This window comes from Manis pentadactyla, chromosome 10 (assembly GCF_030020395.1).
Source record: "Manis pentadactyla isolate mManPen7 chromosome 10, mManPen7.hap1, whole genome shotgun sequence".
In the NCBI taxonomy this organism is placed as follows: domain Eukaryota; kingdom Metazoa; phylum Chordata; class Mammalia; order Pholidota; family Manidae; genus Manis; species Manis pentadactyla.
In genome coordinates this window covers 87,444,867-87,472,859 of record NC_080028.1, presented here as the reverse complement: position 1 = coordinate 87,472,859, position 27,993 = coordinate 87,444,867, and the positions used below count along the sequence as shown (strand labels likewise).

The 27,993-nt window shown below is 41.8% G+C and overlaps 1 protein-coding gene and 1 long non-coding RNA gene across 6 annotated transcripts in view; one reads left to right on the top strand and one right to left on the bottom strand.

Moving 5' to 3' along the window:
* The window catches only part of TPST1 (tyrosylprotein sulfotransferase 1), a 591,927-nt gene that overhangs the window by 302,346 nt on the left and 261,588 nt on the right, over positions 1-27,993 (bottom strand). The window contains exons 4-6 of one of the 5 annotated variants that reach the window (XM_036907915.2): positions 15,658-15,708; positions 13,792-13,838; positions 11,315-12,234 (exon numbers count right to left, since the gene is read on the bottom strand). The exons of 1 other annotated variant lie outside the window; for it this stretch is intronic. In XM_036907915.2, coding sequence (XP_036763810.1) covers positions 13,821-13,838; positions 15,658-15,708 — 69 coding nt within the window. In that variant the 3' untranslated portion in view covers positions 11,315-12,234; positions 13,792-13,820. Of the gene's footprint in view, positions 1-11,314; positions 12,235-13,791; positions 13,839-15,657; positions 15,836-27,993 lie in introns of those variants that run through there. 3 more of the 5 variants (XM_036907916.2, XM_036907914.2, XM_036907919.2) reach the window with 3 other exon arrangements.
* Positions 91-15,622, top strand: LOC118923735 (uncharacterized). Its single transcript, XR_008992185.1, has 4 exons — positions 91-1,362; positions 9,224-10,568; positions 14,271-14,802; positions 15,352-15,622. It is a non-coding gene; the product is annotated as an uncharacterized LOC118923735 (long non-coding RNA).

The following is a 27,993-nucleotide window of genomic DNA, read 5'->3' as shown; positions in this document are numbered from 1 at the left end:
AATCAATAGTCAAGTCTTTGTAAGGTAAAATTGAGCCAAAAGGACCAGGTGAAGAGGTAACAAAGGAGTCAAAAGTTTAATAGGACGCAATCTCGGGTGATGTTTGCTGGTCTGGTTAGTCACAGGCTGGAGAAGTCACACCCAGCAGGGCTGGCAGTGAGTTTATAAAGAAGTTAGGGGGAGGGAGAGCATAGGTCTACAGTGGCACAAGGATTGGCTAGCCTAAGGCACGTGTCATTGGCCTTTACAGTAGACAAAGGACCAGAAAGTTATTACTCCTTTTCTAGGTTGGGAGGAAGCAGCAGCTGGGGATTTTGGCACGTCATCAGGCCAGAATCTGTTGGTCTCTTTCCCTTACTAGGCTGGGGTTGGGGGCTTTGCTGCCCCCTTTCCTTATTTGGTGAGGGCTGAGCTCATCTGATGTGCTCCCCCCTCCCTCCAGTGCCTCCAGCCTTACATTCCAGCCTTTTGGTTATAATGGGCACTGACTCAATATGGCTACTTCTGGCTGAGGAGGGGCAGTGTGGGCAGGGTTAAGGCTGGTGGGAGGCCAGAGGAAGCTTGGAGGGAAGGGGTGAGTACTGATGTACTAGCATAGTCTTGTGCACCTCTACCATCTGACCTCTCTATCGGTGGCCGGAGGTTCCAGCAGATATATTGTCCTTGTCTCTCAGGACTGACATATCCAGCATGATTACCCAGGCTTCGCCCTGTCCAGTACTGTTGTCTGGAAAATGAGAGACAGACCGAGACTCGTTCATAGCAGGCAGCCTGGACAAAGGAATGGAAAGATGAGCATTGGGTGGGACAAGCGGGTATCTTTCCTTGGGGATTTGGTGGAGGGTCTCGTACCTAGCAAATGGTCTTGCTGACTCCTCTTGGGCAGCCAGTTTGGAAATCTCTTAACATTACAGTGGCCCAGTACAATTGTTCTCCCTGCTGACAAGGTACTTTTTGAAAGCATGTCCGGGGGACCAATTGGTGTAGTTGGAGCATACTTGATATGACTCACTGGTTACAGACACAGTTTGCCAGAGCCAGATGGGTCATTGTGGCCAGCACCAGTGTGAGTAAGGCACAAATGGGGGGGCCCTGTCTCTCTAGACCTCCACCTATCATGACTAGGTGCTTGTTTGAGCCTGGAGATGTGGTACAACAGAGAGTGTCCCAATAGCTTGGCAGCCGTGGGAGTGGTAAGGATCACCATGTATGGTCCCATCCACCATGGTTGGAGTTCTTTAAGAAGGACTTTGTCTCCCAGCTGTAGAACCTCCGTGATTCCTGGATCTGAGGGGGAGGTGGGTTGAGGCAGCAACTGGTCTGCGTGTTCCCTGAGGAGATGTCTTAGGGGTGAGAAGTAAGGTAAGTAGAGGGCTAGAGGGGGTGGAGTTGTAGGCAGGCCTGTGTTTAGAAGGAAAGGTCTATCATACATTAACTCAAAGGCACTTAGTCCGGTGGGTCCCCTAGGGGCAGCTTGCAATCGGGTGAGAGCAATTGGGAGTAGGTCTGGCCAGGAGGTCTTTACCTCTAATGAGAGTTTGGTAAGTTGATCCTTGAGAAGGCCATTGTTCCTTTCCACCTTACCCGAGGATTGAGCCTGATAGGGTATGTGTAGTTTCCAGGAGATATTTAGAGAGTCAGTCACTAGTTGTGTGACCTTTGAGATGAAAGCTGGTCCATTGTCCGACTAGAGTGATGTCGGGAGGCCAAAATGAGGGATGATGTGTTCCACCAACGTCTTTGCCACCACCGACGCAGTCTCTTGGCAGGTAGGAAAGGCCTCCATCCAACCTGAAAATGTATCAACCATGAGCAGTAAATATCTGAGATTTCTGTGTCTAGGCATGTGGGTAAAATCAATCTGCCAATCTTGTCCAGGTAGTGCCCCCTGCAGCTGGTGGAAGGCCACATAGCGTTTGAAGGTTCCTTTAGAAGAAACATGATGACAGGTGGTGTAAGCCATATGTACCTGGTCAATGGTCTTTCAGAGCCCAGGTGGGGTGAAGATAGGGGAGAGGAACCTGTATGTAGCCCTGGACCAATATGGAGGAATTGGTGAACCGTAGATACGTTTTCCCTGGCCTGGGCTTGGGGAAGGGCTATCCTGTCTTTAAGATGTATCCATCCCTGTTGTCCAGCCATTCCACCCTGGTCTAAAAGTTGTTGTTTTTCTTCTTTGGAATAATTAGGAGTTATAGAGGGGGAGAGAAACAATACTGGGGAGTAATCAGGACCCGAGGTTAGTTGTCAGGCAGTAGCATCAGCTAGAGCATTCCCTTTAGTGACCGGGTTGGTACCTGTCTGGTGTCCCTGGCAATGAATAATAGCCACCTCCTTGGGTTCCTGTAAGGCCTGGAGTAGGTGATGATTGTTTTACCATTTACAATCAGGGTCCCTCAGGTAGTGAGGAATTCCCTTTCCTTCCAGATCGCCACATGGCTGTGTGCAATTAGGAAATCATACTTTGAGTCGGTGTTAATGGCTACCTTAAGACCTGCCACCAACTGTAAAGGCTCAGGTGAGGGCTACTAGTTCTGCCTTTTTTGTGTGTGAGGAGGAGGAAACTACTGTGTAGGCCGCCCACCTGCACCCATTTGAATCCCTGACTGAGCTTCCATCCATGAACAGAGTTAAGTCTGGGTCATTGAGAGGTGTGTCCTGGAGACCCTCACGTGGGAGTTAAAGGGTTTCCACCAGCTCTATGCATGAGTGGCTAGACGTGGCAGACAAACTGGAGGGAGGAAGGAGGGTGGTTGTGTTTAATGATGGTGACACCTGTAAAGTTAACTGGGGGTGTTCAATAAATAGGAGGTGAAATTCCTGCACTCATGATGGGCTGAGAGAGGCCAAGGATTTGTGGCCCAGAAGGTCCTGTGAATGATGAGAGGAGTATACAGTTATTGCCTGTAGGAGGGTTAGTTTCAGAGCTTCTTTGGCGAGGCACACTGCTGCTGTCAGGGCTCTAAGGCAGGGTTGCCACCCCTTAGCGGTGGGATCCAGTTGTTTTGACAGGAAAGTGACCAGTCGGTGTCCAGGTTCTACTGGCTGGACCAGCACCCCAGTTGCTATTCCTGTTTTTTCTGTAGTATATAAGAGAAAAGGTTTGTTAGGGTTAGGCAGCATAAGTGGGGGTGAGGAGAGGAGGGCATTTCGCAGTTCTTCAAAAGCATGTGCCACTGCTGTAGGAGAGGTGAGTGGCCCAGAGGGCGTTTCTTTGGCAGCAGCATACAGAGGCTTAGCTAATAAGACAAAGTTAGGGACCCAGTGTCAGAAAAACCCCACCAGTCCGAGAAATGACAAGATCTCAGCTCCTGAGGTGGGTGATAGAAGAGCTCTAATAGAGGCTGTTTGGTTCACTGTAAGTGCCCTGGAAGAAGGAGTTAGGGCCACTCCGAGGTATGTAACTTGTGGGGTGGATAACTTAGCTTTTGATGGAGAGACTCTATATCCTTGCTGAGCCAGGAAGTTTAGGAGGGAAGCCATGTCTTGAACAGAGGCCTCTGTTGTGGGGCTACATAGAAGGAGATCATCGACATACTGTAAGAGAGTGCTGACTCCCGTGTCATGATGGGACAGATCTTCCGCCAGTGCCTGTATGAAAAGGTGAGGACTGTCCCAGAAGCCTTGAGGGAGGACCATCCAAGTTAGTTGTCTAGTTCGGTGGGTGTCTGGGTCCTCCCAGGTAAAGGCAAACAGTAACTGGGAATCGGGGTGTAGAGGAATGGTGAAGAATGCATATTTAAGGTCTAAAACTGTAAAGTGGGAGGTGTCTGGGGGAACCTGAGACAAGAGAGTGTAAGGGTTAGGGACGACTGGGTGAAGAGGGACTATAGCTTCATTGATTATCTGCAGGTCTTGAACAAGCCGGTAGGTTCCTGCCTGATGGCTTCTTGACTGGAAGGATGGGAGTGTTACAAGGAGAATTAGTTGGTACCAGAAGCCCTTGGGAAAGAAGATGGTTAATGACAGGTTGGATGCCCTTGCAATGGGCTTGGGAAATAGGAAATTAAGGCCTAGAAGGAAAGGAGGACGGGTCCTTAAGGCGGATGAGGACCGGGGCATGATGGCTCACCACTACAGGAGTAGAGGTGTCCCAGACCATCGGGTTAACATTGGTCGACGGTGCAGGAGGGTCCACCGAGGCCTCAGGGCCACAACTTATACTGGCTAGGGTGATGAGTGAACTTGGTTGGGGATGACTAAGTGGCAGGGAGACTGAGGCACCAAGCTTGGATGGGAGATCCCTCCCTAACAAAGGGATGGGACAGGATGGGATGACCAGAAATGAGTGGGTAAGAGGATGGCCCTCAAATGTGCAGACTACCGGACCTGTCTCTAGAGGCTTAGAGGGGATTCCCGTGACACCCACAACCGAGACCTGGGAAGGATGTAGACATCCATGAAAGGAAGGTAAAACAGAGTAGGTAGCCCCCATGTCCACCAAAAAGGAAACGGACTTACCTGCTACCCACAGTGTGGCCCTGGGCTCAGCAAGGGTGATAGGGGTGTTCGAGTCCAGGAAGCTTCAGTCTTTGAGTAGGCCCAGCAGGTCTGGAGGGGAGTCTCTTGGGGGGCCTGCCTCTTGCGATACTCTGTCATGGGGGGATGACCTTCCCCAGCCAGGCACTCTACCTTCCAATGACCTCTCTTACCGCAAACCGGGCAGGGTTTAGTTGGCTTATTGGTTGGGTTGGGGCATCTCTTTGCCCAGTGGCCTTCCTGGCTGCACCGGAAGCAAGATCCTGGAGGCTCATGAGCTCCGGACCAGTCTTTGGTGTGATGAGACCCCTGTCCTGCCGGTCGTAGGGCCGCCGCGAAGGCTCGGGTTCAGGATACTATTCTCCTCCCATATTCTTCATCACGGGTATTAAAGACTTTAAAGTGGAGTCTGGGGCCCCTCCTCTGCCTTTTTAAACTTACATCTTATGTCCGGAGCTGACTGGGTAATAAAATGAGTACCCAACACCGTGGACCCCAACAATGAGTTGGGGTCGAGGTGGGTATGTATAGAGAGAGCCTCAGTGAGCTGGTTAAGAAAACAGGCTGGGTTCTCATCAGGTCTCTGAGTAATCTCTCTCAGCTTATAATTAATGGCCTTTTGAGCCACCTTATTCATACCTGCCAGTAAATACCAGAGCATTCGGTCCTGCTGAGTTCTCTATAATACCAAGATATTATATTTGGTATTATAGTCCCATTGGGTATTATAGTCCCATTGGGGGGTCCATGAGAGGAACTGCTTCCATCCCAATTGGCTCAGCCTGATCCATGTTATGTGCCTCATTTGCACAATTTGGGTGGCAGAGGTAACACGGTCATATTTCTCAGAGGTAAGAGTGGAGGTTAGGATAACATGTATATCATGCCAGGTAAGTTCATAGGCCTGAGTTAGGTAGTCAAACTCCTTGGTATAAACTGTGGGGTTAGAGGAAAAAGAGCCCAGGTGTTTCTCAATCTGGGATAAGTCTCCTAGGGAAAAAGGGGTGTGAACCCGGACAACCCCTTCTGTTTTTGCAACCTCTCGGAGAGGGGCTACTAGTTGGACCTTTGTTTGGGGCGGCCACTGGGCCTTGGATCTGGTGACCGGAGGGCTAGACCAACTGGGTGCTAAGGGTGGTGCGGGCACATAAGTTGGCGGTGGGGTGGGAACAGGAAGTGAAGGATAAGATGGCAGTGCACTGGAAGAGGAGTAAAGAAACGGGGAATGGTGGGTGTGGGGAGGGGTGTAGGGTAGGGAGAGAAAGAAGGTGGGTCTGTGCTGAGAGGTCTCTTGTCCACGGCTTCTGGTACCGGAGGGCGGGAGAAGCCTGTTCCGGTGGGGAAAGAGGGCAGTGAAGGTGGGAGGAGAGGGGGAGGGGGTGGTGCAGACACCAGAAGAGGAGAGGAGCATTAAGATGGCATGGCTGAGAATGAAGGACCTAAAGATGGCAGTGACATGTGTGAGGACAAAGGACCTAAAGATGGCGGTGACAAGTGTGAGAACAAGGGACCTAAAGACGGCGGTGACACAAGGGGGAGGGGATTGCGGGCTGAGGGAGGTGGGCAGCCGAAGTCCTCCGGCAGATCTGAAAAAGAGGAAGGACTGGGCAGAGTAAGAGGCTGACAATCCTTAACTGGAGGTTGGGCCAGGAGAATCTGGGTCATTGAACACAACGTAAACATCAGGGTGGGAGCGCCATGTCCAAAAGGCATGGACCACTTCCCAGTTCGGTGACAGAAGTTAGGTCAGTGAGGGGGCTAAAATCCAAAGTTCCCTCCGGGGACCAGTGAGATTGATTGTCCAGAGGATACTGAGAGCAGAGTTGGACCAGTTTGTGTTTATGGATCTTCTCCACTATATCTAGGGTCACCAGATTGGATATGAGACACTGCAGAGGGGTCTGAGCCTCTGATTTAGAGGACTAGTTCCCCATGTCTGTTACCCATTTCCCGGAGCCCCTAAACTGGCAAGCCCAGCCTCCCAAACTTGCTCAGGTTAGGAGGAGACAGGGAAGTATTGTACTCTTCCCCAGAGATCTGGGAGCCCAGGTGAGGGTGTCTCCTCTATCTCGGGACCAGGACAGGCTTAATGCCCAGAGAACCTGGATGTAGCTACAGTTTCGAAGTTAACCAAACCAGGTGGAGACAGGACTGGGAAAACAGACCGGGGGAAAGGAGGGACTCACCAAATCACCGTCCGAGGTGCTGAGAGTAGGCGGAGGTCCCGTATCAGGGAAGGAGGGGTGGGAGCTACCGGTGGCTGGCCGGAGCCACACACCTTATCTCTTTCCTGGGTTTCAGCACCAGATGTAAGGTAAAATCGAGCTGAAGGGACCAGGAGAGGAGGCAACAAAGGAGCCAAAAGTTTAATAGGGTGCAATCCTGGGAGATGTTCCCCGGTCTGGTTAGTCACAGGCCGGAGAAGTCGTGCCCAGCAGGGCAGGCAGTGAGTTTATAAAGAAGTTAGGGAGAGCATAGGTCTACAGTGGTGTGAAGATTGGCTAGCCTAAGGCACGTGTCATTGGCCTTTACAGTAGACAAAGGACTAGAAAGTTACTACTTCTTTTCCAGGTTGGTAGGGGGCAGCAGCCAGGGATTTTGGAACATCATCAGGCCAGAATCTGTTGGTCTCTTTCCCTTACTAGGCTGGGGTTGGGGGCTTTGCTTATTTGGTGAAGGCTGAGCTCGTCTGACATGCTCACCCCTCCCTCTGGTGCCTGCAGTCTTACAGTCTTCAGATTATTAATATTACTATTTTTTCATCAAAATAATTGGCTAAATAATGAGACTCACCAGAAAATAGATGAACTGAAAGTCACTGTCTAGTGTAACTAAATGTGTAGCTGTGGGCAAATCATAGCACTACCCTAGACCCCAGTTTTTTTAATCTGTTAAGATTAGGGGGTTCAATCTCTTGATTTCTTTCTTTAAAATAATGTTTGTATTAAAATAAATTCATGTTGACTGTAGCACCTTTAGGAAATAGAATTAGCAGAAAGAGAACAAGAGACTCTACAACTCTAGCATGAAGAGACAACACTGTTAATGTTTTGGCTCATGTCCTTTCAGTTTCTATCAATTTAGCTATTCCACTTACTTTTCTATCTTTAAATAATAAAAATGGGGTCATAACAAACAGCTGTGTGATATCAAATGTTCACTTAATATTGAACATAAGCATTTTTCCATGTTAATTAAATATTTTTCTACAATATCATATTTGGTAGTTGAGTAGTATTCCATTCTGTGGATGTACCATGGTTCATTTAAACAATCTCTCCTTTTGTTAGGTTGTTTCCAGTTTTTTGTTTCTATAAACTACATTGCCATGGACATCTTTGTAGAGAGCTTTGCACACATTCATGCCCTATTTCCTTGTTTCTTTCAACTTTAAAACTTTTCAAAGTTCAGCCGTCATTCCATATTTGGTCAACAGAGGGCATCTTAGGCTCTCCTTTTCAGGGCAAGGCCTTAAAGCCACTTCTACAGTATGTATAACAAGAAACACAGTGGTTTTTATTGTGAAAATCACTCAATTTTAGATCTTTGGTAACGATCAACAAACTCAAAAAAGAATCAAAGTCGTTTATTTTTATGTCTAACAAGACTACACATACACACATACCCCCAATACTCAAAAAAAATGTACTGCTTTGTTAGTGTTTCAACTCAAAATGAATAAAAATTATCCCTTTTTTCTCAATTTAGTATAACTAAGGGAGTGCTCTGCTTTATGCAAAGACCTAAAGTTCCTGCAAAAGACTGTGTTAGATAGTGACAAACAAGCAGGAAAGAGAACTGAATGCTGCAAATACTGACCTTGCAAAGAAAAATCCAGAGGATCTATAGCTCTCTAGAAATACAGAGTTTGGGGCAACACTGAATGGTATCTTAGACTGTTATCTATCATCTGCCAGCCAGGTTGTGGTAGGTCGGTAGGTCGTCCTATAGGTTTTGTTAGATAGAGCTTGGAATAATTGACTTATGTGCATTTTTCTTAGTTTTCACCAAGAGCAGTGATCTCCCTACACTTCTTGGCACACCCAGTGACACCTGGCAAATCACCAAGTACAAGGGAGGTACTTAAATACTTGTCACTCAGTATCAATAGACAAGTTTTTATTCTAGTATAAAGATGATCACTGAGAGGTAGACTATAGCAGTTAAGGATTAGGCTCTGGAGCCAGCTTGCCTATATTTGTACTCTTAACTCTGACACTGACTAGCTGTACTAGGAATATTACCTCCCTGAGCCAATGGTGGTATCATGTAGGTGGTACTAGTACCTACTTTAGATGGTAATTATGAGAATCACACAAGTCTAAACATGTAGACATTAGCACAGGGCCTGGACTATGACAAGCTCTTGATAAATGTTGACTAGAATGACTAAGTGATTACCAAGATATTTTTTCCCTTAATTTAAAACATTATGTTTCTTCATGGCTGATGCTCTCTCCAAGCTCCTCTTGTAGCAACTGAGGACACCAGCTCCCCAGGCTCATCTCCTGGGGCCATGGCTCTGCTGGCTGCAGGAAGCTCCCTCATAGCTCACCCTGTGCTCCAGGGTACTTAGCTCTACCCACACATCCCTTACCAAGTCACCTCTTTCCAAATTTTAGCCCAGCCATCCCTCAACAGAACTCCATTTGATCCCACCAAATCACAACATTTCAGATATAAATAGTCATCTGCACAGAGATTATCTGAGATGTCATATGGAACATTTGTGTTTTCTTCACAGGGCTCAAAAGAAATGTGATCAGACCAGAAACAAGGCTTTGTGACGGGAGGAATGTCAGTAAGGATGGAAGCACCACAGTATCTGCTCCTTCGTGCCAGCTGTACAGTGGTTTCCTCTTCCTGAGCCAGCCGTTTTGTGCAGTGTCCTCTGCCCTTTTCCTAATTCCAACATACTCCTACCCATAACTGGATTCTCTAGGGTGGGCAGGTGTGGGGAATAAAATTCATATGTTCCCTTAGGGGCGAGTATTGGGATTCAGCTGGCTAGTTTAAAAATGTCTTCCCCTCCCATTCTGATAGGCTCTAGAGGGGTATGTGGCCTCCTCCCTATGAAGCTGGTGACTTAAGACTAACACAGGAAATAAGAAAGAAAAAAAAAAGGTTAAGCTGAAGCTAATTTAAATGATCTTTGGAGTTTGGAGCAGTTGAGTAACAAGAAATGGGGCTTAAGACAGCTGAGCCCTTAATGAGGTTGGGACTTCCCAGGTAGAGAGGAAAGGGATTGGTTTATAGGCATCTGGAGGAAGCAGAAAGTGAAGGAAGTTTAAAGAGACAGGAAGTACACAGGGATAGTGAAGCCACACTGCATAGGCACAGTAGTTTAGATGCGTTAGGCCTTAGAAAAGCAAAGGTTTTTGAACAAAAGAGTGACATAGTTTAGTGCTGAATAAAGGATTAATCTGGCAACAGTGTTCATTTTAAATTGAAGGGGACAGGGTGAGGGGAGTGGAGTGGGAAGGACATTTGAGCCAGGCTTGGGCCTCGTTATCAGGTCACCACTGTGACACAAGCTGGGAGGCCTTGTGTAAGTGCTTGGCCTGGCTGAGCCTCTGTTTCCTCATCTGTAAAACGATGTGTCAGAGGTTTCTGGAAGGATTAATCATTCACTAAGTATTTTACTGGGTTTCTAGAATGTGCCAGATACTTTGCTAGGTGTTGGATACAAAAATGGATAAAAAAAAGACAGTCTCTGTCTTCCAGGATCTTATCATCTAGTAGAGGAGGATAGACAATAAAAAAGTTAGTAAACAGAATAAACCCGCAAAGCGTGATAAGGTGATAGTGTGTATAAGGTAGGCAGGAGAGGCATCTACTTTTCAGTCAAGGGGTCAGGGAAAGTCTGAGGACGTGGGGTTGACTGAGACCAGAGTATTGTGACGGAGACTGTCAGGCAAAGAGCAAAAAGAGGAATAATATGTTCAGGGGGCAGGAAAAGTTTGGTGAGTTCCCAGAACTGCAAAGAACCCTAGAGACAAGGGATGCACTGGGGGAGAAAGGCACTGAGATGGAAAGGAGAGCGGTGGCTGGATCTTGGTGGCAATCTGGCTTCTATTCTAACTGAAATGGTAAGTGGGGAGATTTGAGTGGGGAAGGTCATATCCAGATGTGTATTTTAAAACTATTACTCTGCTGTGAACTAAACAGAATTTGATGGGAGCAAGAGTCAGAGTGGGGATACTGTTCAGGAGGCTGTCTATCACAGTAGTCTAGGTGATGTCTTAGATTAGGGTCAAGGCGTGGAGCTCAAGGCAAGTGAGTGGATTCAAGAAATCTTTGTAAGGTAGAATCAAAGATTTTGCATGTGGGTGAGAAGAGGGAAGAAAAGGGTGAAGTCAAGTAAGAAAATAAGCTTCTAGCTTGAGTGACTGTGTAGAAAATATGATAACTGAGCTGGATAAAATTGGAGGAGGTACAGTTTTCAGGCCAGTGATGAGAAAACACATAAAATACCTTGTTCAGTACCTGGCACATAGAAGACCCTGAATAAATGGGAATTACTATTACTAATCTGGTCATTCTATATTTTATAACAATGGCTTCTTAAAAATAGCTGCAAACGGTAAGTTCTCTGTCCTTAAATATAGTATATATATGCACAAAATAGGACAGGATTGTGATACAAGTGGATGGTAATGGGTCTCTGAAATAAATTACAGCAAAAACTTCACTAATAATTTACGATGTTAAGAGGGGAAGGAATGTCTACAATACAACCAACTCAAGAAACTTTGCTTTATCAGATCAGTAGCTGGTAAGGTCTTACTACTTCTCTGAAATCACAGTAATGTAAACATGGAAACTACCTGAATGCTTCACATTTAAAGCTTTTATTTTGAAAAATAAAATACAAAAGTCATTAGGTTGTAAATGTATACAGTAATTTCCTCAACTTCTCAGAAACAATACAATGAATTATTTAAATAATTAAGATATTTATTATCCACATCAGTATATTTAAACAGATACAAGTGTTCTACAAAACATCAGAACATGTACAGATAACCTATTCCAAGATGAAACTGCCCACTTTTTCTGTAGAATCCCATTTTCGAACCCTCCCATTGAAAATAAAGTTTAGAATCCAGTAAGAAAAGATGAGGGCCAAAGCAGCTTTAAGAGAAAGCATGTGTCCCCTCTGGGTTCCTTATCCACGGGCGTGTGCACATAATTAGGATCAAGAGTGCAGTACTTAGCAAGCGGATCACTCAGGAAACCCCAAACGTGTACTGAAATTCCACCCTCTCAGTGGGAGGAGACCATGGTCCACACATTCCGCTGATCTCAGCAGGGCACAGCCAGTCCTAGAAATTCCCCTTCCGCTGGAAAGGCAGCAATCTTCCCTAGGGCAAACAAGCAACAGTGCGGTTACTGCAGTGGAGACACAGTCTTTCTCCCTGCACCACACCACCTCCTTCCCGGTGCGAACCTGGCACAAGCCAGGCAGACAGGCAGGAGGACCGACAACTACAGGGCCAGCTGTAGAAGGCCTGCGGCAAGGCACACTCTCCCTCAGAGAAGCTGTTAGATCCCGCCAGTAGCTTCAATGGGCAGAACAGGCAGATGGCAGCCAAAGCAGGGCTGCTCCTGCCCACTGCTAGCTCCATGCAGCTGTCTTCTGCAGTTGAAACTTCTGCAGGGGTACTGGTTGGGCGTCAGATGTCTAGGAGTCCAGTGCGCTGACTCTTCATTTGAAAAAGTGGATACTAAAAGAAGCTTTAGAGAACTCAATAACTGTCAAATGCGAAAGGATCCAAAAGGCAAGAAGACCAGTATCTGTCCTGAGATGTTTTGCTGTCTTAGCTTCTCCTAAGCGTGGGTACCTACAGGCCTCCACAAGCAAACAAAGATGAAATGCTGCTGTGGAGGTAAGGTGGAGGCTGGAGTCAACTGACACTACGTGCTGGTGGATAAATGAATCCCTGTGTGTGTGTGTTAGGGGAGAGAATTTATCTATACATTTGAAAGTATTTTGGATAAACAAAAGATCCAAGATAGCTGCTGTTATACATGCATGTCCATAGCACGTAAGTCTAACATTTAGCAAGTGCTTCTTAGCAAAAAGGCAATTATAAATCCTGAAACCTATTAATGTTATTAGCTCACTGCCTTCCATGATTTTGATATGCCATAATGGTGTTCACCTGCTTTTTCTAAGGTACTCGTGCTTTTCAACAGTGTTTACATGCTTTTCTATCTATAATCAATTAACACAGCAAGTCATAAAAATATTTTGTTCAAATTATTCAATGTCAATTCTCTCATTAGTACAACAGGAATAATACCATCTACTTGCCAGTGGCTTGAAACTTAAATGAAATCATTCTTATATGCATATGTATATAAGAATAATGCATATATTTATCATTGATGTTGTTATATATCATACTACACATTATATGTCATATATAATTTATATAGTACATATATAAAGTGCTTGGTATTTTATGTCTCTTAGAATATGCACTCAATTCATGGTTATTGTATGAAATAAAAATAAAATAGCACACAAAACTATAAGAAAAATAGATTTTTCAAGTTCTAAATGATTTAAGAGAGCACCACATCATTCAGAGCAAGACAAAATCTTAAGAAAGAGTTGGAGAAGGGCAGGAACTTGGGGGAGCAATGCCGGGAGGTCTGGGCTCCGAAACCAGCTTAGTGGCTAACCGGCTGATGTACCTGGGCACGGACCTGATGGCCACTCAGAGAAAAAGCATGGTGGCCTCGCCTGCACTGTAGTCCTTGGCTACAGTGAAACAACAGAGATGACAAAAATCAGCAAGGGGAGACTGGAAAAGCTAGCCAACCAATCCCAAAATACATCAGTGCAAATCCAGCACACGGAGAAGGCAGCATCTGGCTGGATGTCAACAGGTGGTGTAATGTGACCTCGACAACCTGCTCTTTCTAGAATCAGGTTACTTATCAGCAACAGGCGGTGGCATTGATGGTCTTCAGGTTTCTTTCATGTAAAATATTTTACCCTTTTGAACCACTTCTCATATTGAAAATAACCAATACTGTTTGAATGCTTACTATGTACCAAGGTTTTTGTGGACATTATTATGCTTACTTCTTACACCACTCTTTCATTAATATTGTTTACACTTTACAGCTGAGAAAACTAAGACATAGAGGAGTTAAATAATTTGTTCAACGTCGTACAGAACCAAGATTCCAACGTGGGTGGACTGACTCTGGGGCTGTGCCAGCCACCCTGGCCACACTTCCTTCTGTGAGAGCCTAAGCAGGGACCCCAGAGACCCAGCAATGCCCCTCAACCCTCACCTCGTGTATGCAGGAGGCTCCTGGCTCTGCTACTCCACTTCCTCAGTCTGTCAAAGGAAGCAAAAGATGTTTTAAAGTCCTTGAAATTGGTCAGCATGGGAAGCATTGCTTCAGTCAATTTTCTTTTTCTTACTGATTTGTAGGAATTTTGATATTCTACAGATGAATCTTTTATTTCAAATCTTTTCTCCCACTCCAGGCATACTTTTTAACTCTTTATGCTTCCTAATAAGGAATATTCTCAGTCTTAATGTAGCCCAACTGATTTATTTCAAAATTAATGATTAGAAATTTTTTTTTACAACTTAAAAAGTCCTCTTTCTTAATATCATAAATATATTCTCCTCTATTGTCTCCTAAAAACTTCATTATTTTGCCTTTCACATTTAGGTCTATAATCCACGTGGAAATGATTTTTGTGTATACTTTGAAGTAGAGGTGTCCCTTTAGCTTCAAATTCTCTTTCTTGACTCCTTCAGGTTTATTATGCAAAACAACCTTTGGATTTGACATTCCTGCAAGACTCCCTCTTGGATTATTCTCTGGCTCCAAATGACACAGCCTGTAAGTGAGAGACACAGCCTGTTCATGAATCCATCCAGGTTTCTGGGACATCATGCCCAGCCCAGGGGTTCAGGACCCTGTGCCTCCTAGTCTACAAAGTTGATCAGAGTTAATTGGATAAATCAGAAGTTTCTTAAGAAGATTTTTTCTTTTCTCTGACTCCTGAGGACTTATACCAATTTCTCACTCATGACAGAAATTCAGTAAACATTTGCTGAATAAATGAAATTAATGGATGGATGGATTAAAATTAAGTATATGCTAATAAGAATATGACTTGAAAGTAGTTTGAAATTCTTAAGGAATATGCTGACTTTTACCGGACAAGGATCTGAGAAGATGGAGCCTTCAACCCTGGCATGAGCCAACGGCTTCTCTTGGGAAGTCCAGCCCATTTACTCCAGGCCTGATTCAGGCGACAGCCCTTCCCACAGAGTTTGTGAGGTGGTTATTTCCCTGCCAACCCATATCTGGAACACTTAGAAATTGAGTTCAGTGCTAAGTCTTCATTTCCTATTAACAAGTTAATCACTGATAGCAGCTTGGAGGCAACATATACTATCACAATGCTAGAAAGGGCAGTCTGCTGGGCTCAAGAGGTACTTAGCAATTTTTCCCACTATTATGTAAGAATGGCTGGTGATGCTCAGATGCAGGGCACGCTGGCCTTAGGCCTATCAGCCATAAACACTATGTGTTTCTGTTCAACTTGAGAAGCAATACCAATACTGGAATCCAAAGAAGTAAGAGTATGACATTACAAGGTAACTCTGGATCTGTTCTAATTAATTTCTTAAAAAGTAAAAGTTATAAGCTTCAAACTCTCACCATCTTTTCCAATTTGGGGTACTTTGCAGTTGAGGGCCAATGGCTGTGTATATAACATACTCACAAGGCTTCTATGCTCCAAAGGAGAAAAGATAAAAGGCCATGGATATATATGTAATAAAAACAAAGGGTGGCTGTACATTTTTTTTTCAAGTTAGTTATCAGAAGGCTAGATCAGGTTCACCAAGGCAGGCTCCTTATATGTGGAATACTGTGTGGCTTGTGAGTGACCTCAAGCAATTGGATTTTACTTATCATAAAATATTTTCTAGTTCTGGAAGACATTAAGTTCTCTGAAATTAAGACTGTGTAAAATTATTTTTAAAAGCAACAATTACCAGAGGCCAATCTTTCTATCATCAGCACATACCAGAAGCCAATCTATCATCAGCACATATCATTCTTTCTTTAAAAAGATCACTTCAACACAAGAGCCCATCTATTATACATTAAGACAAGATGCAGACACAGTACCTGAGGTTTTTCTTTAAGAAATTCAGGTAGCTGAAATTCTCCTTTATACACCTGGAAAAACAAAGCCAAGTATGAGTTTAAGGAAACAGGTACTTATCATCACTTCAGGATGCTTGCAATGCCCGGTGGTGGGTGAGTTTCTGCTTCATCTTGGTGAATTTTAGAACAGGAGGGAAGCCTGTCAGTTCAAGAGGAGCTAGAGTTAAAGGACTGAGTGAATCCCCTACTCAGTGTGATCCCACCTGCTCCATATTGACTGAGTGCTCCCAAATGTGGGCTGGCTGGGGGCGCTAGGATATGTGAAGAAGGAAAAATCATTCCAAGTTCCAATCGTTTTAGTTGAGAGAAAGCAAGCTGTAGACCATCTCTCTCAAACAACCAACACAGAATTCACACAATTTAGGAACAGGCTTCTCCTGATTTCCTTTTGAAATCTCTAACCTTACAAACCCTGATTAAATCCAACTTCACTTTTCTTAATGTACCCAATATTTCCATAATGATTTGAATATTAGATGATTCTTAAAATAATAATACTTTTAACCTTATGAAACCTCCCAATTAAACACTTACTCTTTCCAATCTATAAAACTGTTTTTAATGCCAGCAATAGTTAGGAAATAATTTTAAAAAGTATGTCATTTATAATATAAAAATACTACACCAAATACCTAAGAATACATCTAATAAAAGATGTGTAAGATCTTTACATGGAAAACTGTGAAACATTACTGAGAGAAATTAAAGACCAAATAAATAGAGAGACATACCACTTTCAGAGATCATAAAATTTAATATATTAAAGGTGTCCATTTTCCTCAAAGGATTGCCAATAAAAATTCTATTATGCTTTTTTGGGAGGAAGAGGGTTAATTTCATGATTATAACAGTTAAACAGAAATGCATAGGGCCATGAATAATTAAGAACATTTAAAAAATAACAAGTGGGAGGACTTATTTTACCACATATTAAGACTTATTGCTATACAGCTCTATGTGTGAAAAATACAGCTGTAATTCAGACAGTAAGGTCTTGGCACAAGGATAGACATATTAATGAAACAGAATGAAGAGTCACCTGGTTTATGACAAAGGTGGGAACAGTGCAAGCAGAATGAATAAGTAAATGTGGTTTAATTCACCAATAACATAATGAATTTCAACTCAATGAGGGGAAAAAAATCAGACCCCCTCCACCAAATAATACACTACATGTCTCCATTAAAAATTTTTAAAGCTCATGAATAGGCAAAACAGCTCTTATGATGTTAGAAATCAGGATACTGTGTCTCACCAATGAATTTCAGCCCCCTTGTGGGCAAGTTCACTATGGATTCAATGAGACTGAAAAATGACAATGGAACGTTCTTGGGGTCAAAGCGTTTATACCCAGCTTTGTTCTCATGGTGGCAGATCAAGTGCTAGAATCCCGTACACTTCAGGGCAAGTGTGCGAGCAGCAAGCCGGTCTCTGCCTCGGAGCCTCACAGCCCCATCTCAGTCTGCCCTGGGTGCTGCCACTGCTCTAGCTTCTGCTCTCCTGCAGCTGCGCAGCCCAGAGCACTGAGCAGAGCTCTTTATAGTTGAGTCAGTAATAACATATTGCCCACACGTGTGCAGTGGGCAAGCCGACCAGGGTCAGGTGAGAATCCTGGCCACAAGAACTTTCATTTTCTCTACCCTGTGATACTCTGGAGAGGAGGGAGGAGGGATACTTCCAGGGTGCTGGTAACTTTGTTTTGATATGGGTAGTGATTATGAAGGTGTCTTCATTTTGTGGTTCTTTATAGAGAACTATGATTTGTGCACTTTTCTGTATGTGTTATTCTTCACTAATGAAATTGAATTAAGGCAGATTTACTGCTAACACACACACACACACACACACACACACACACACACACACACACTCACTTTGAGTACAAAGACAGTTGTTTCAACACTGTTTGCGACACCAAAAAATGGGAACCATTCATGCCAATCAAGAGTCAAATTAGCAAAAGTTTGATTACTATTGGACTTGAGAAAGTATGGCAAGAAGCTACAGATTGTTCATTATTGGGAAAGAGTCACTGAGTAGCCCCTCAGAACACAAAGAAATATTTTAAATGATGAATCCTAAAGCTTATAAACCTAAAGGATTTTTACTTTGTTATAAGATGACTGATTCTCTTCTGAAACTAGCAGCATTCCTCATGAAATTTGGAGAATGAATGTACTATTTTCCTGTCTTTTTCTCTGCAGTTTCTAAAACCTGGTCTATTCTTTGGAGTGTCTGCTACAGTCCTAGGCAGACTAAATTAAAGCAGAGATACCAGACTTTTGTATAAGGCATTTCTTCAGAGATGCCTCGCATTGGAAGCTGAGGTGGGTGCAGGATAACAACACTGCAGCTGCCAGCTGTGTCTCAAAAGCTACTACCATCTCTTTCATACCCTCAAATGATCCCAGGTCACTGGGGGCTGGCCTAGCTGATCCCTGAGGAATCTGCATGGAGAATTCTGTTTGCTTTACCCTAATGCTACAGTCCAGAGATTGTCCCAGCATTTTTCTTTCCCCAGTTCTACTGAGATATAATGGGCATACAACACTGTATTACTGCTCCAGCTTTCTGAGACAGATAGTGTCTAAGCCCTCTGCTCTGTGTGTCATGTTAACACTGACTTCCGTTGTGCCTACTATCTATGGGGCAAGCAAGCAGACACCATATCTGATGCAGGGGCTCACACCAATAGGATAATTTTTGTTTTGTTCTGTTTTTTACTAGATTTTCAGGTGTCTTTCCTTCTCTATTCAGGGAACTGTGCCCCAAGTCCCACCCTGCAAGCTGCTGGGGCATAAAGTGCTCAGGCCTTGGGTCCTGTGCCCTGGCTGCTTTACTAAAACAAATCTGGTTTGTCACAGTCCTCTTCCATGGTTAGCTTCCCAAGCTACTTTCCTTATATTCCTCACATCCTCTCAGAAAATGAATTTCATCTCTCCTAGCTCACTTCTTCTGCTAGAATTCAAGCAGAAGGGTCAAGAACAGCCCATGCAGTCATACTGCCAATTAGTGGCAGAGTGACGCTCACAAGGCCCCAGCCCAGCACTTGCCTGTAATACCATGCTCTCTGCATTTTATTACTATTAGCAAATCCTGTGGTTAAATAAATCTTTCCTTCTCTCTTTGGTTCATTGTAAAAACCAGCAAGGCATGACAGAAAATATGAGTGGGAGCATTAAATATTATGAGTGTCTTCTACGTGCCAAAAGTTCCACAGAGGTAAAGCTTTTATGAAGGGAAAAGAAAACCCAAACATGTGATGTCTATATGTAATAAAACACAAAAAAGGGTCAGGATAAGACATCAGATAAAAGGGCCAATAAAAAGATAATGGGAAGGGGATTGAGGGGTATTACATTTAGTACACATGGTGTGGGGAATCACAGGGAAAACAGTGTAGCACAGAGAAGGCAAATAGTGAATCTGTGGCATCTTACTACACTGATGGACAGTGACTGCACTGGGGTATGGGTGGGGACTTGATAATACGGGTGAATGTAGTAACCACATTGCTTTTTACATGTGAAACCTTCATAAGAGTAAAAATCAATAATACCTTAATAAAAAATTGAAAAAAAAAAGATATTGGGAAGCTGCCTCCCTTCATTCTTTCAGGGTACAAAATGTTTCAAAAGTTAGGAACTATGGTACTGACAAAAAGAGCACTTTCTCCTGACAAAGCAATTCCTGTTTAGTGCAGAAAACCAAGTACTACATTGCTTATAAAAACAGCAGAGTTAGGAATGGAATTTCCTTTGGTTAAATGAACAGTGTTTCTGGACATACTACATTCTCTGGTATTAATGGATTAAGGGTTTTGATTAGAAACCAAGCATTCCTACAGAACCCTCTCACCTCAAGCGCTCAAGGAACGATGAGACACAAGTAGGCTTCTGTTTTGGAGTGTGCAAAGGAAATAAAAACAGTAAAACAGCAGCTCAATGTTATTTTCTCTGTACCAAACTGTTTTAAATAAGTGCTTCATATGTATCAACTCATCAAATCCCACAATATCTTGTGGGATATATTATTCTCTTTTTAGAGATGAAGCAACTGAGGCAAAGAGAGATTAAGTAATTTGTTCAATGTAGTGAAATGGAAAGCTACTAAGTACCATGACTGAGCTTCCATTTTAAAAGAATCATCCTAATTGCACCATTTAGAACTGCAGAGGGCCAAGGAGAGAAGTATGAAGGTTACAACAGTAACTGATGAGAGAGGATGACAAGGAGGTGGTAAGAAGTGGTAGGTTTGTGGATTTTTGCCTAATTACATCTAGATTTCTTATTGGATATGGGGTGTGAGAGAGCAAAGGGGGGTCAAGGATGACTCCAAGGTTTCAGTCTAGGCAACTACAGTTTTGGAGTTGCCATCAAATCAGTTGGGAAATGTTCTCACTGCAGATTTTCAGAAGGTGAGTAGTTCAGTTTTGGATATATAACGCTGGAGATGCCTATCAGACAATAAATGAAAATGTCAGGGAGCCAGTTAGATACATAAATCTATAGTTCACGGAAAAGATCTGGGCTGGGATACATGCATTTGAGAATCGTCAACTTATATAGATAGTATTTAAAGCCTTGATACCTGATAACATAACCCAGGGGCTCAGGGCATATAAAGAAGACAGAGAGCTTAACACTGAGATAGGGGGGCATTCTAACATTAAGAGATCAGGGAAAAGAGAATCAGCAAAGAAGACTGAGAGGCAGCTACCAAAGGCACAGAGGGAAAATAGGGGGGTGTCCTAGAAGCCCAGTGAAGAAAACATCAAAGAGTAATCAATTGTATCCAAACAGGCTGGAAGATAACTGGTAAATGACCATTGGACATAGCAACACGAAGGTCATTGTAACTTGACAAGAACAAATTAAACAGAATGGTTATTGCAAAATCTGAATGGCATGGATGAGAGACAGAATAGAGAGAGAGAGAGGAATTACAGGCAGGGAGTACAGAGTACAAAACTTTAGTTTTGATGAAAAGAGAAGCAAAGAAATGGAATGGCAATGCTAGGGCAACTGGGATCAAGTGTGTGTGTGTGAAGACAGAAGATCTACAGGCATATACTGTTGATGGGAAAGATCCTACTGGAGAGCAAAATTTGATGATGCAGGAGACATGGGAGATGAGCTTGGAAATACAAGTGGAGGAAATGCCTTCAGATAGGCGCATGGATGTTTACTTGTCACACAGACTTTCTATTATGATAGATGAGTACATTAGGTCTGTAATACTTCATTTCCTCTAGTCTTTCAAAAGTTATGTAATAATTTTTGGCTAAAGTCACAATCTCTACGTTTTCATTATGTGACAACATAAATATCACATATTTATATGTTCATACAGAATTTGTGTTGTTTTAACCAGCATTAGTAATTGCCTCATACATTTTTAAAAAATTAATAGAGTATTTTTAGGTTCACAGAAAAATTGAGCACAGAGTCCCCATATACTTCCTTTCTCTCTCCTGTTTGCCCTATTAACATCTTGCATTACTGTGATACATTTGCTATAATTAATGAACCAGTATTGATATACTGTTATTAACTCTTCAGTTTGCAACAGGGTTTGATCTGTTGTTCTATGGGTTCTGAAAAATGTACAGATGACAAGTATTCACTATGACAGTAGCATACAGAATAGTTCCATTACCACAAAAATTCCATGCTTCACCTATTTATCCTTCCCTACCTTCCCCCAATCTTTTTACTGTCTATAGTTTTGCCTTTTTCAGAATGTCAGAGTTGGAATCATACAGTATGTAGCCTTCTCAGATTGGTTTCTTTCACTTGGCAATATGTACTTAAGGTTCCTCATTGCTTTTTTGAGCCTTCATAACACATATCCTTTAGCCACTAAACACTGCATTGTCTGGATATACCAGTTTATCCACTTACCTACTGAAGGACATCTTGATTGTTTCCAGATTTTGGCAATTATGCATAAAGCTGCTACAAACATTTGTATACAGGTTTTACTTGACCTTTTCAACTCATTTGGAGTGTGACTGCTGGATCACATGGCTAGAGTATGTTTAGTTTTGTAAGAAACTGCTGAGTTGTCTTGGCTACAGCCAAGCAGGTGTACCATTTTGCATTCCCACCACCAATGTATGAGAGCTCCTGTTGCTCCGTACCTTATAATCATACGGTGTCAGTGTTCTGCATTTTGGCCACTCTCATAGGTGTGTAGTGGCATCTCACTGTTATTTTAATTTGTGTTTCCCTGCTGACATATGATGTTGAGCACCTTTCCATATGCTTAGTTGCCACTGTTTTCTTTGGCAAGGTGTTTGTTTAGATCTTTTGCCCATTTTTTCATTGTTTCTTAACTTTGAATTTTAAGAATTCTTTATCTTGGGTGCTACTCTTTTATAAGGATATGTTTTGCAAAGATTTTCTCTGTAGCTTGTGTTTTTCTTTCTTAACAGGTTTCTGCAGCTTGCTGTTATTAGTTTTATCATAGTATATCTTTATTCATCCCTTTGCTTTTTATCTGCGAGTGTCTTTATATTTAAAGTGGGTTTCTTGTTAAAGTGTGGGTTTTTCCTCACACCAAGCAATTCTAATACTTCTTGGAGTTAGCATAGACCTCCCCAGATTAAGGGCTCAGCCCCACCCTCCACCTCAGAAGACAACTGCAAGTCCAGGCCGCCCATACTTCTGAACAACTGGTCAGGGTTTCCCACAAACCCTTGCTCAGGTTCAGTAATTTGCTCTAATGGCTCAGAGAACTCAAGGAAATAATAGTTACTATTACTTTAATATTACTGGTTTATTATAAAGGATATAAACAGCCAGATGAATAGGTACATATGACAAACTCTGGAAGGATACCGAGTGCAGGAGCTTCCGTCTCCATGGAGTATGGCATCTGCCTCCCAGCATATGAATGTTTATGGAAGTTCCACTATTTACGGGACTTAATTGATCGAATCAAATGATTGAGGTGATTGAATCATTGGCCAGGGGTTGCTTTGCTCAGTCTTCAGGCCTTCTTCTCTTCCTGGATCTGCAGAGTGGGGCTGAAAATTCCATCACCTGGTTGGTTCCTCTGGCAACCAGCTACCATAGGAGCTACCTACGGGCCCACAAAGTAACTCATTAACATAAACTCAAGTAGGCTTGAAAGGGGCTTATAATTAATAACTAAAGATGCTCTTCTTACCCTTAACACTCAGGAAAAACTAAGGTTTTAGGAGTTTTGTGCCAGGAACTAGGGATGAAGACTAAATAAATATTATACTTGTAGACAACATATAGTTTTATGTTTTAATCCACTTTGGGAGTCTTTTAATTGGTATATTTAGACCATTCACATTTAAAGGGGTTACCCCCTGTGCTTTTTTTCCTGTCTTCCACTTTTTTTTGCCCTCTCTATAGTTTTAATTGAGTGTTTAATAGGATTCCACTTTATCTCTTTTTTATGTTGAGGTATATACAACAAAATACATATAATTTAAATGTGCAGCTTGATGAATTTTGACAAGTGTATATGCTATGTAACCAACATTCAGATCTAGATATCAAATATTAATTTCTCCTCCACCTATTTCACCCATTCCCTCTCCCCTCCCTATTGCAATAACCAATCTGTTCTGTGTCTATGAGCCTATTTCTGTTCTGTATGTTTGCTTGGTCATTTTGTTTTTTAGATTCCATATGCAAGTGAAATCACATAGTATTTGTCTTTGGCTGACTTATTTCACTTAGCATACCCTCTAGGTCTATTCATTTTGTCACGAATGGCAAAATTTCAACCTTTTTTATGCCTGAATAATATTCCATTATATATACCTACTAAATCTTTTTCATCCATTCATGTATTGGTGGACATATAGGTTGTTTTCATATTTTGCCTATTGGAAGGAATGCTGCAATAAACATAGAAGTGCATCTATCTTTCTGAATTAGTGATTGTTTTCTACAGATAAACTGCTAGATGTGGAATTGCTGGATAGGACAGCTTATCTATTTTTAGTTTTTTGAGAAACCTCCATACTGCATTCCATAGTAGCTGCACCAACACCAGTGTTCTAGGGTTTCCTTTTATCCACATCCTTGCTAACATTTATCTCTTGTTATTGATATTAGCCACTCTGATTAGTGTGAGGTGATATCTCATTGTGGTTTTGATTTGCATTTTCCTAATGATTGGTGATGTGGAGCATCTTCTCATGTATCTGTTGGCCATCTGTATGTCTTCTTTGGAAAAATATCTATTTAGGCTCTTGGTACCTTTTAAATCGATTATTTGTTCTTTTAGTCTTGAGTTGTATGAGTTCTTTATATATATTGGATATTAGCCCCTGATTATCAGATACATCATTTGCAAATGTATTCTCCCATACAGTAGGCTGCCTTTTTGTTTTACTAATAGTTTCCATTTTGTGCACAAGCTTTTTAGTTTGATTTAGTTCCACATGTTTATTTATTTTTGTTTGTTTCCCTTGCCTAGGCAGAGGCATCCAGAAAACAATTGTTAATGCCAATGTCCAAGCATTTATCACCTAAGTTTTCTTCTAGGAGTTTTATGATTTCAGGTCTAATATTTAGGTCTTTAATCTATTTTGAGTTTATTTTTGTGTATGGTGTAAGATAGTGATCCAGTTTTATTCTTTTACATGTAGCTGTCCAGTTTTCCTAACACCATTTATTGAAAAGACTATCTTTTCCACTTTGTATGTTCATGCCTCCTTTGTCATAAATTAATTGACCATATAAACATGGGTTTATTTCTAGGTTCTCCATTCTAGTCCATTAATCTATATATTGATTCTTGTGTGAAAACCATACTGTTGTGATTACTATAGCTTTGTAGTAGAGTCTGAAATTAGGGAGCGACACATCACCAGCTTTGTTCTTCTTTCTCAAGGTTGCTTTGGTTATTTGGGGTCTTTGTGGTTTCATGAAAATTTTAGGATAGCTCCATCGATGTTGTTGCAAATTTGTTTTCTTCTTATGGCTGAATAATATTCCATTGTGTATATGTGCCACATCTTCTTCATACATTCATCTACTGATGGACACTTAGGTTGCCTCCATTTCTTGGCTATTGTAAATAGTGCTGCAATAAAAATAGGAGTGCATATGTTTCTTAAAAACTGGGCTGCTGCATTCTTAGGGTAAATTCCTAGGAGTGGAGTTCCTGGGTCAAATGATATTACTATTTTCAGTTTTTTGAGGAACCTCCATACTGCTTTCCACAGTGGTTGAACTAATTTACATTCCCACCAGCAGTGTAGGAGGGTTCCCCTTTCTCCACATCCTTGCCAACATTTGTTGTCTGTCTTTTTGGATGTTGGCCATCCTAATTGGTGTGAGGGAATATCTCATTGTGGTTTTAATTTGCATTTCTCTGATGATTAGCGATGTGGAACATCTTCTCATGTGCCTGTTGGCCATTTGAATTTCTTCTTTAGAGAAGTGTCTGTTCATATCCTCTGCCCATTTTTTAATTGGGTTATTTGTTTTTTGTTTGTTGAGGTGCATGAGCTCTTTGTATATTTTGGATGTCAACCCCTTATTGGATATGTCATTTATGAATATTATCCCATACTGTATGAAGCCTTTTTGTTCTACTGATGGTGTCCTTTGCTGTATAGAAGCTTTTTAGTTTGCTATAGTCCCACTTGTTCATTTTTGCTTTTGTTTCTCTTGCCCAGGGAGATATGTTCATGAAGAAGTTGCTCATGTTCATATTCAAGAGAGTTTTGCCTATATTTTCTTCTAAGAGTTTTAAGGTTTCATGACTTATATTCAGGTCTTTGATCCATTTCGAGTTTACTTATATGTATGGGGTTAGACAGTAATCCAGTTTCATTATCTTGCATGTAGCTGTCCAGTTTTGCCAACACCAACTCTTGAGGAGGCTGTCATTTCCCCATTGTATATCCATGGCTCCTTTATCATATATTAATTGACCATATACGTTTGAGTTACTATCTGAATTCTATTCTGTTCCACTGGTCTATGGGTCTGTTCTTGTGCCAGACCAAATTGTCTTGATCACTGTGGCTTTGAAGTAGAGCTTGAAGTTGGGAAGCGAGATCTCCCATGCTTTATTGTTCCTTCTCAGGATTGCTTTGGCTATTCGGGGTCTTTTGTGGTTCCATATGAATTTTAGAACTATTTGTTCCAGTTTATTGAAGAATGCTGTCGGTAATTTGATAGGCATTGCATTGAATCTGTGGATTGCTCTAGGTAGGATGGTCATTTTAACAATATTAATTCCTCCTAGCCAAGAGCATGGGATCAATTTCCATTTGTTAGTATCCTCTTTAATTTCTCTTAGGAGTGTCTTCTGGTTTTCAGAGTATAGGTCTTTCACTTCCTGGGTTAGGTTTATTCTGAGGTATTTTATTCTTTTTGATGCAATTGTGAATGGAATTGTTTTACTGATTTCTCTTTCTATTAGTTCATTGTTAGTGTATAGGAAAGCCACAGATTTCTGTGTGTTAATTTTGTATCCTGCAACTTTGCTGTATTCCAGTATCAGTTCTAGTAGTTTTGGAGTGGAGTCTTTAGGGTTTTTTATGTACAATATCATGTCATCTGCAAACAGTGACAGTTTGACTTCTTCCTTACCAATCTGGATGCCTTTTATTTCTCTATGTTGTATGAATGCCATATCTAGAACTTCCAGCACTATGTTGAATAAAAGGGGGGAGAGTGAGCATCCTTATCTTGTTCCTGATCTTAAAGGAAAAGCTTTCAACCTCTCACTGTTAAGTATGCTGTTGGCTGTGGGTTTGTCATATATGGCCTTTATTATGTTGAGGTACTTGCCTTCTATACCCATTTTGTTGAGCGTTTATACCATGAATGGATGTTGAATTTTGTCAAATGCTTTTTCATCATCTATGGAAATGATCATGTGGTTTTTGTCCTTTCTGTTGATGTGGTGGATGATGTTGATGGATTTTTGAATGTTGTACTATCCTTGCATTCCTGGGATGAATACCAATTGATCATGGTGTATGATCCTCTCGATGTATTTTTTAATTCGGTTTCCTAATATTTTGTTGAATATTTTTGCATCTGTGTTCATCAGGAATAATGGTCTGTAGATTTTTTTGTGGTTTCTTTGCCTGGTTTTGGTATTAGAGTGATGCTGGCTTCATAGAATGACTTTGGAAGTACTCCCTCTTCTATTTTCTGGAAACCTTTAAGGAGAATGGGTATTATGTCTTCTCTAAATGTCTAATAAAATTCAGCAGTGAATCCATCTGGTCTGGAAGTTTTCTTCTTAGGTAGTTTTTTGATTACCGCTTCAATTTCATTGCTGACAATTAGTCTGTTCAGAGTTTCTGTTTCTTCCTTGGTCAGTCTTGGAAGGTTGTATTTCTTTAGAAAGTTGTCCATTTCTTCTAGGTTATCCAGATTGTTAGCATATAGATTTTCATAGTATTCTCTAATAATTCTTTGTATTTCTGTGGTGCCCATTGGGATTTTTCCTTTCTCATTTCTGATTATGTTTATGTGTGTAGATTGTCCTTTTCTCTTAATAAGTCTGGCTAGGGGTTTATCTATTTTGTTTATTTTCTCAAAGAACCAGCTCTTGGTTTCATTAATTTTTCTATTGTTTTATTCTTCTCAATTTTATTTAGTTCTTCTCTGATCTTTATTATGTCCCTCTTACTGCTGACTTTGGGCTTCATTTGTTCTTCTTTTTCCAGTTTCAATAATTGTGAATTTAGACTATTCATTTGGGATTGTTGTTTCTTCTTTAAATAGGCCTGGATTGCTATATATTTCCCTCTTAGAACTGTTTTTTCTGCATCCCACATAAGTTGGAGTATGCTGCTTTTGTTTTTTGTCTGCAAATATTGCTTGATCTGTTTTAATTTGGTCATTGATCCATTGATTATTTAGGAGCATGTTGCTAAGCCTGCATGTGTTTGTGAGCCTTTTTGTTTGCTTTTTATCGTTTATTTCTAGTTTTATACCTTTGTGATGTGAGAAGTTGGTTGGTAGAATTTCAGTCTTTTTGAATTTACTGAGGCTCTTTTTGTGGTCTAGTATGTGGTCTATACTGGAAAATGTTCCGTGTGCACTTGAGAAGAATGTGTATCCTGCTGCTTTTTGGTGTAGAGTTCTGTAGATGTCTGTTAGGTTCATCTGTTCTAATGTGTTGTTCAATGCCTCTGTCTCATTACATATTTTCTGTCTAGTTGATCTGTCCTTTGGAGTGAGTGGAGTGTTGAAGTCTCCTGGAATGAATGCATTACATTTTATTTCCCCTTTTAATTCTGTTAGTATTTGTTTCACATATGTAGGTGCTCCTGTGTTG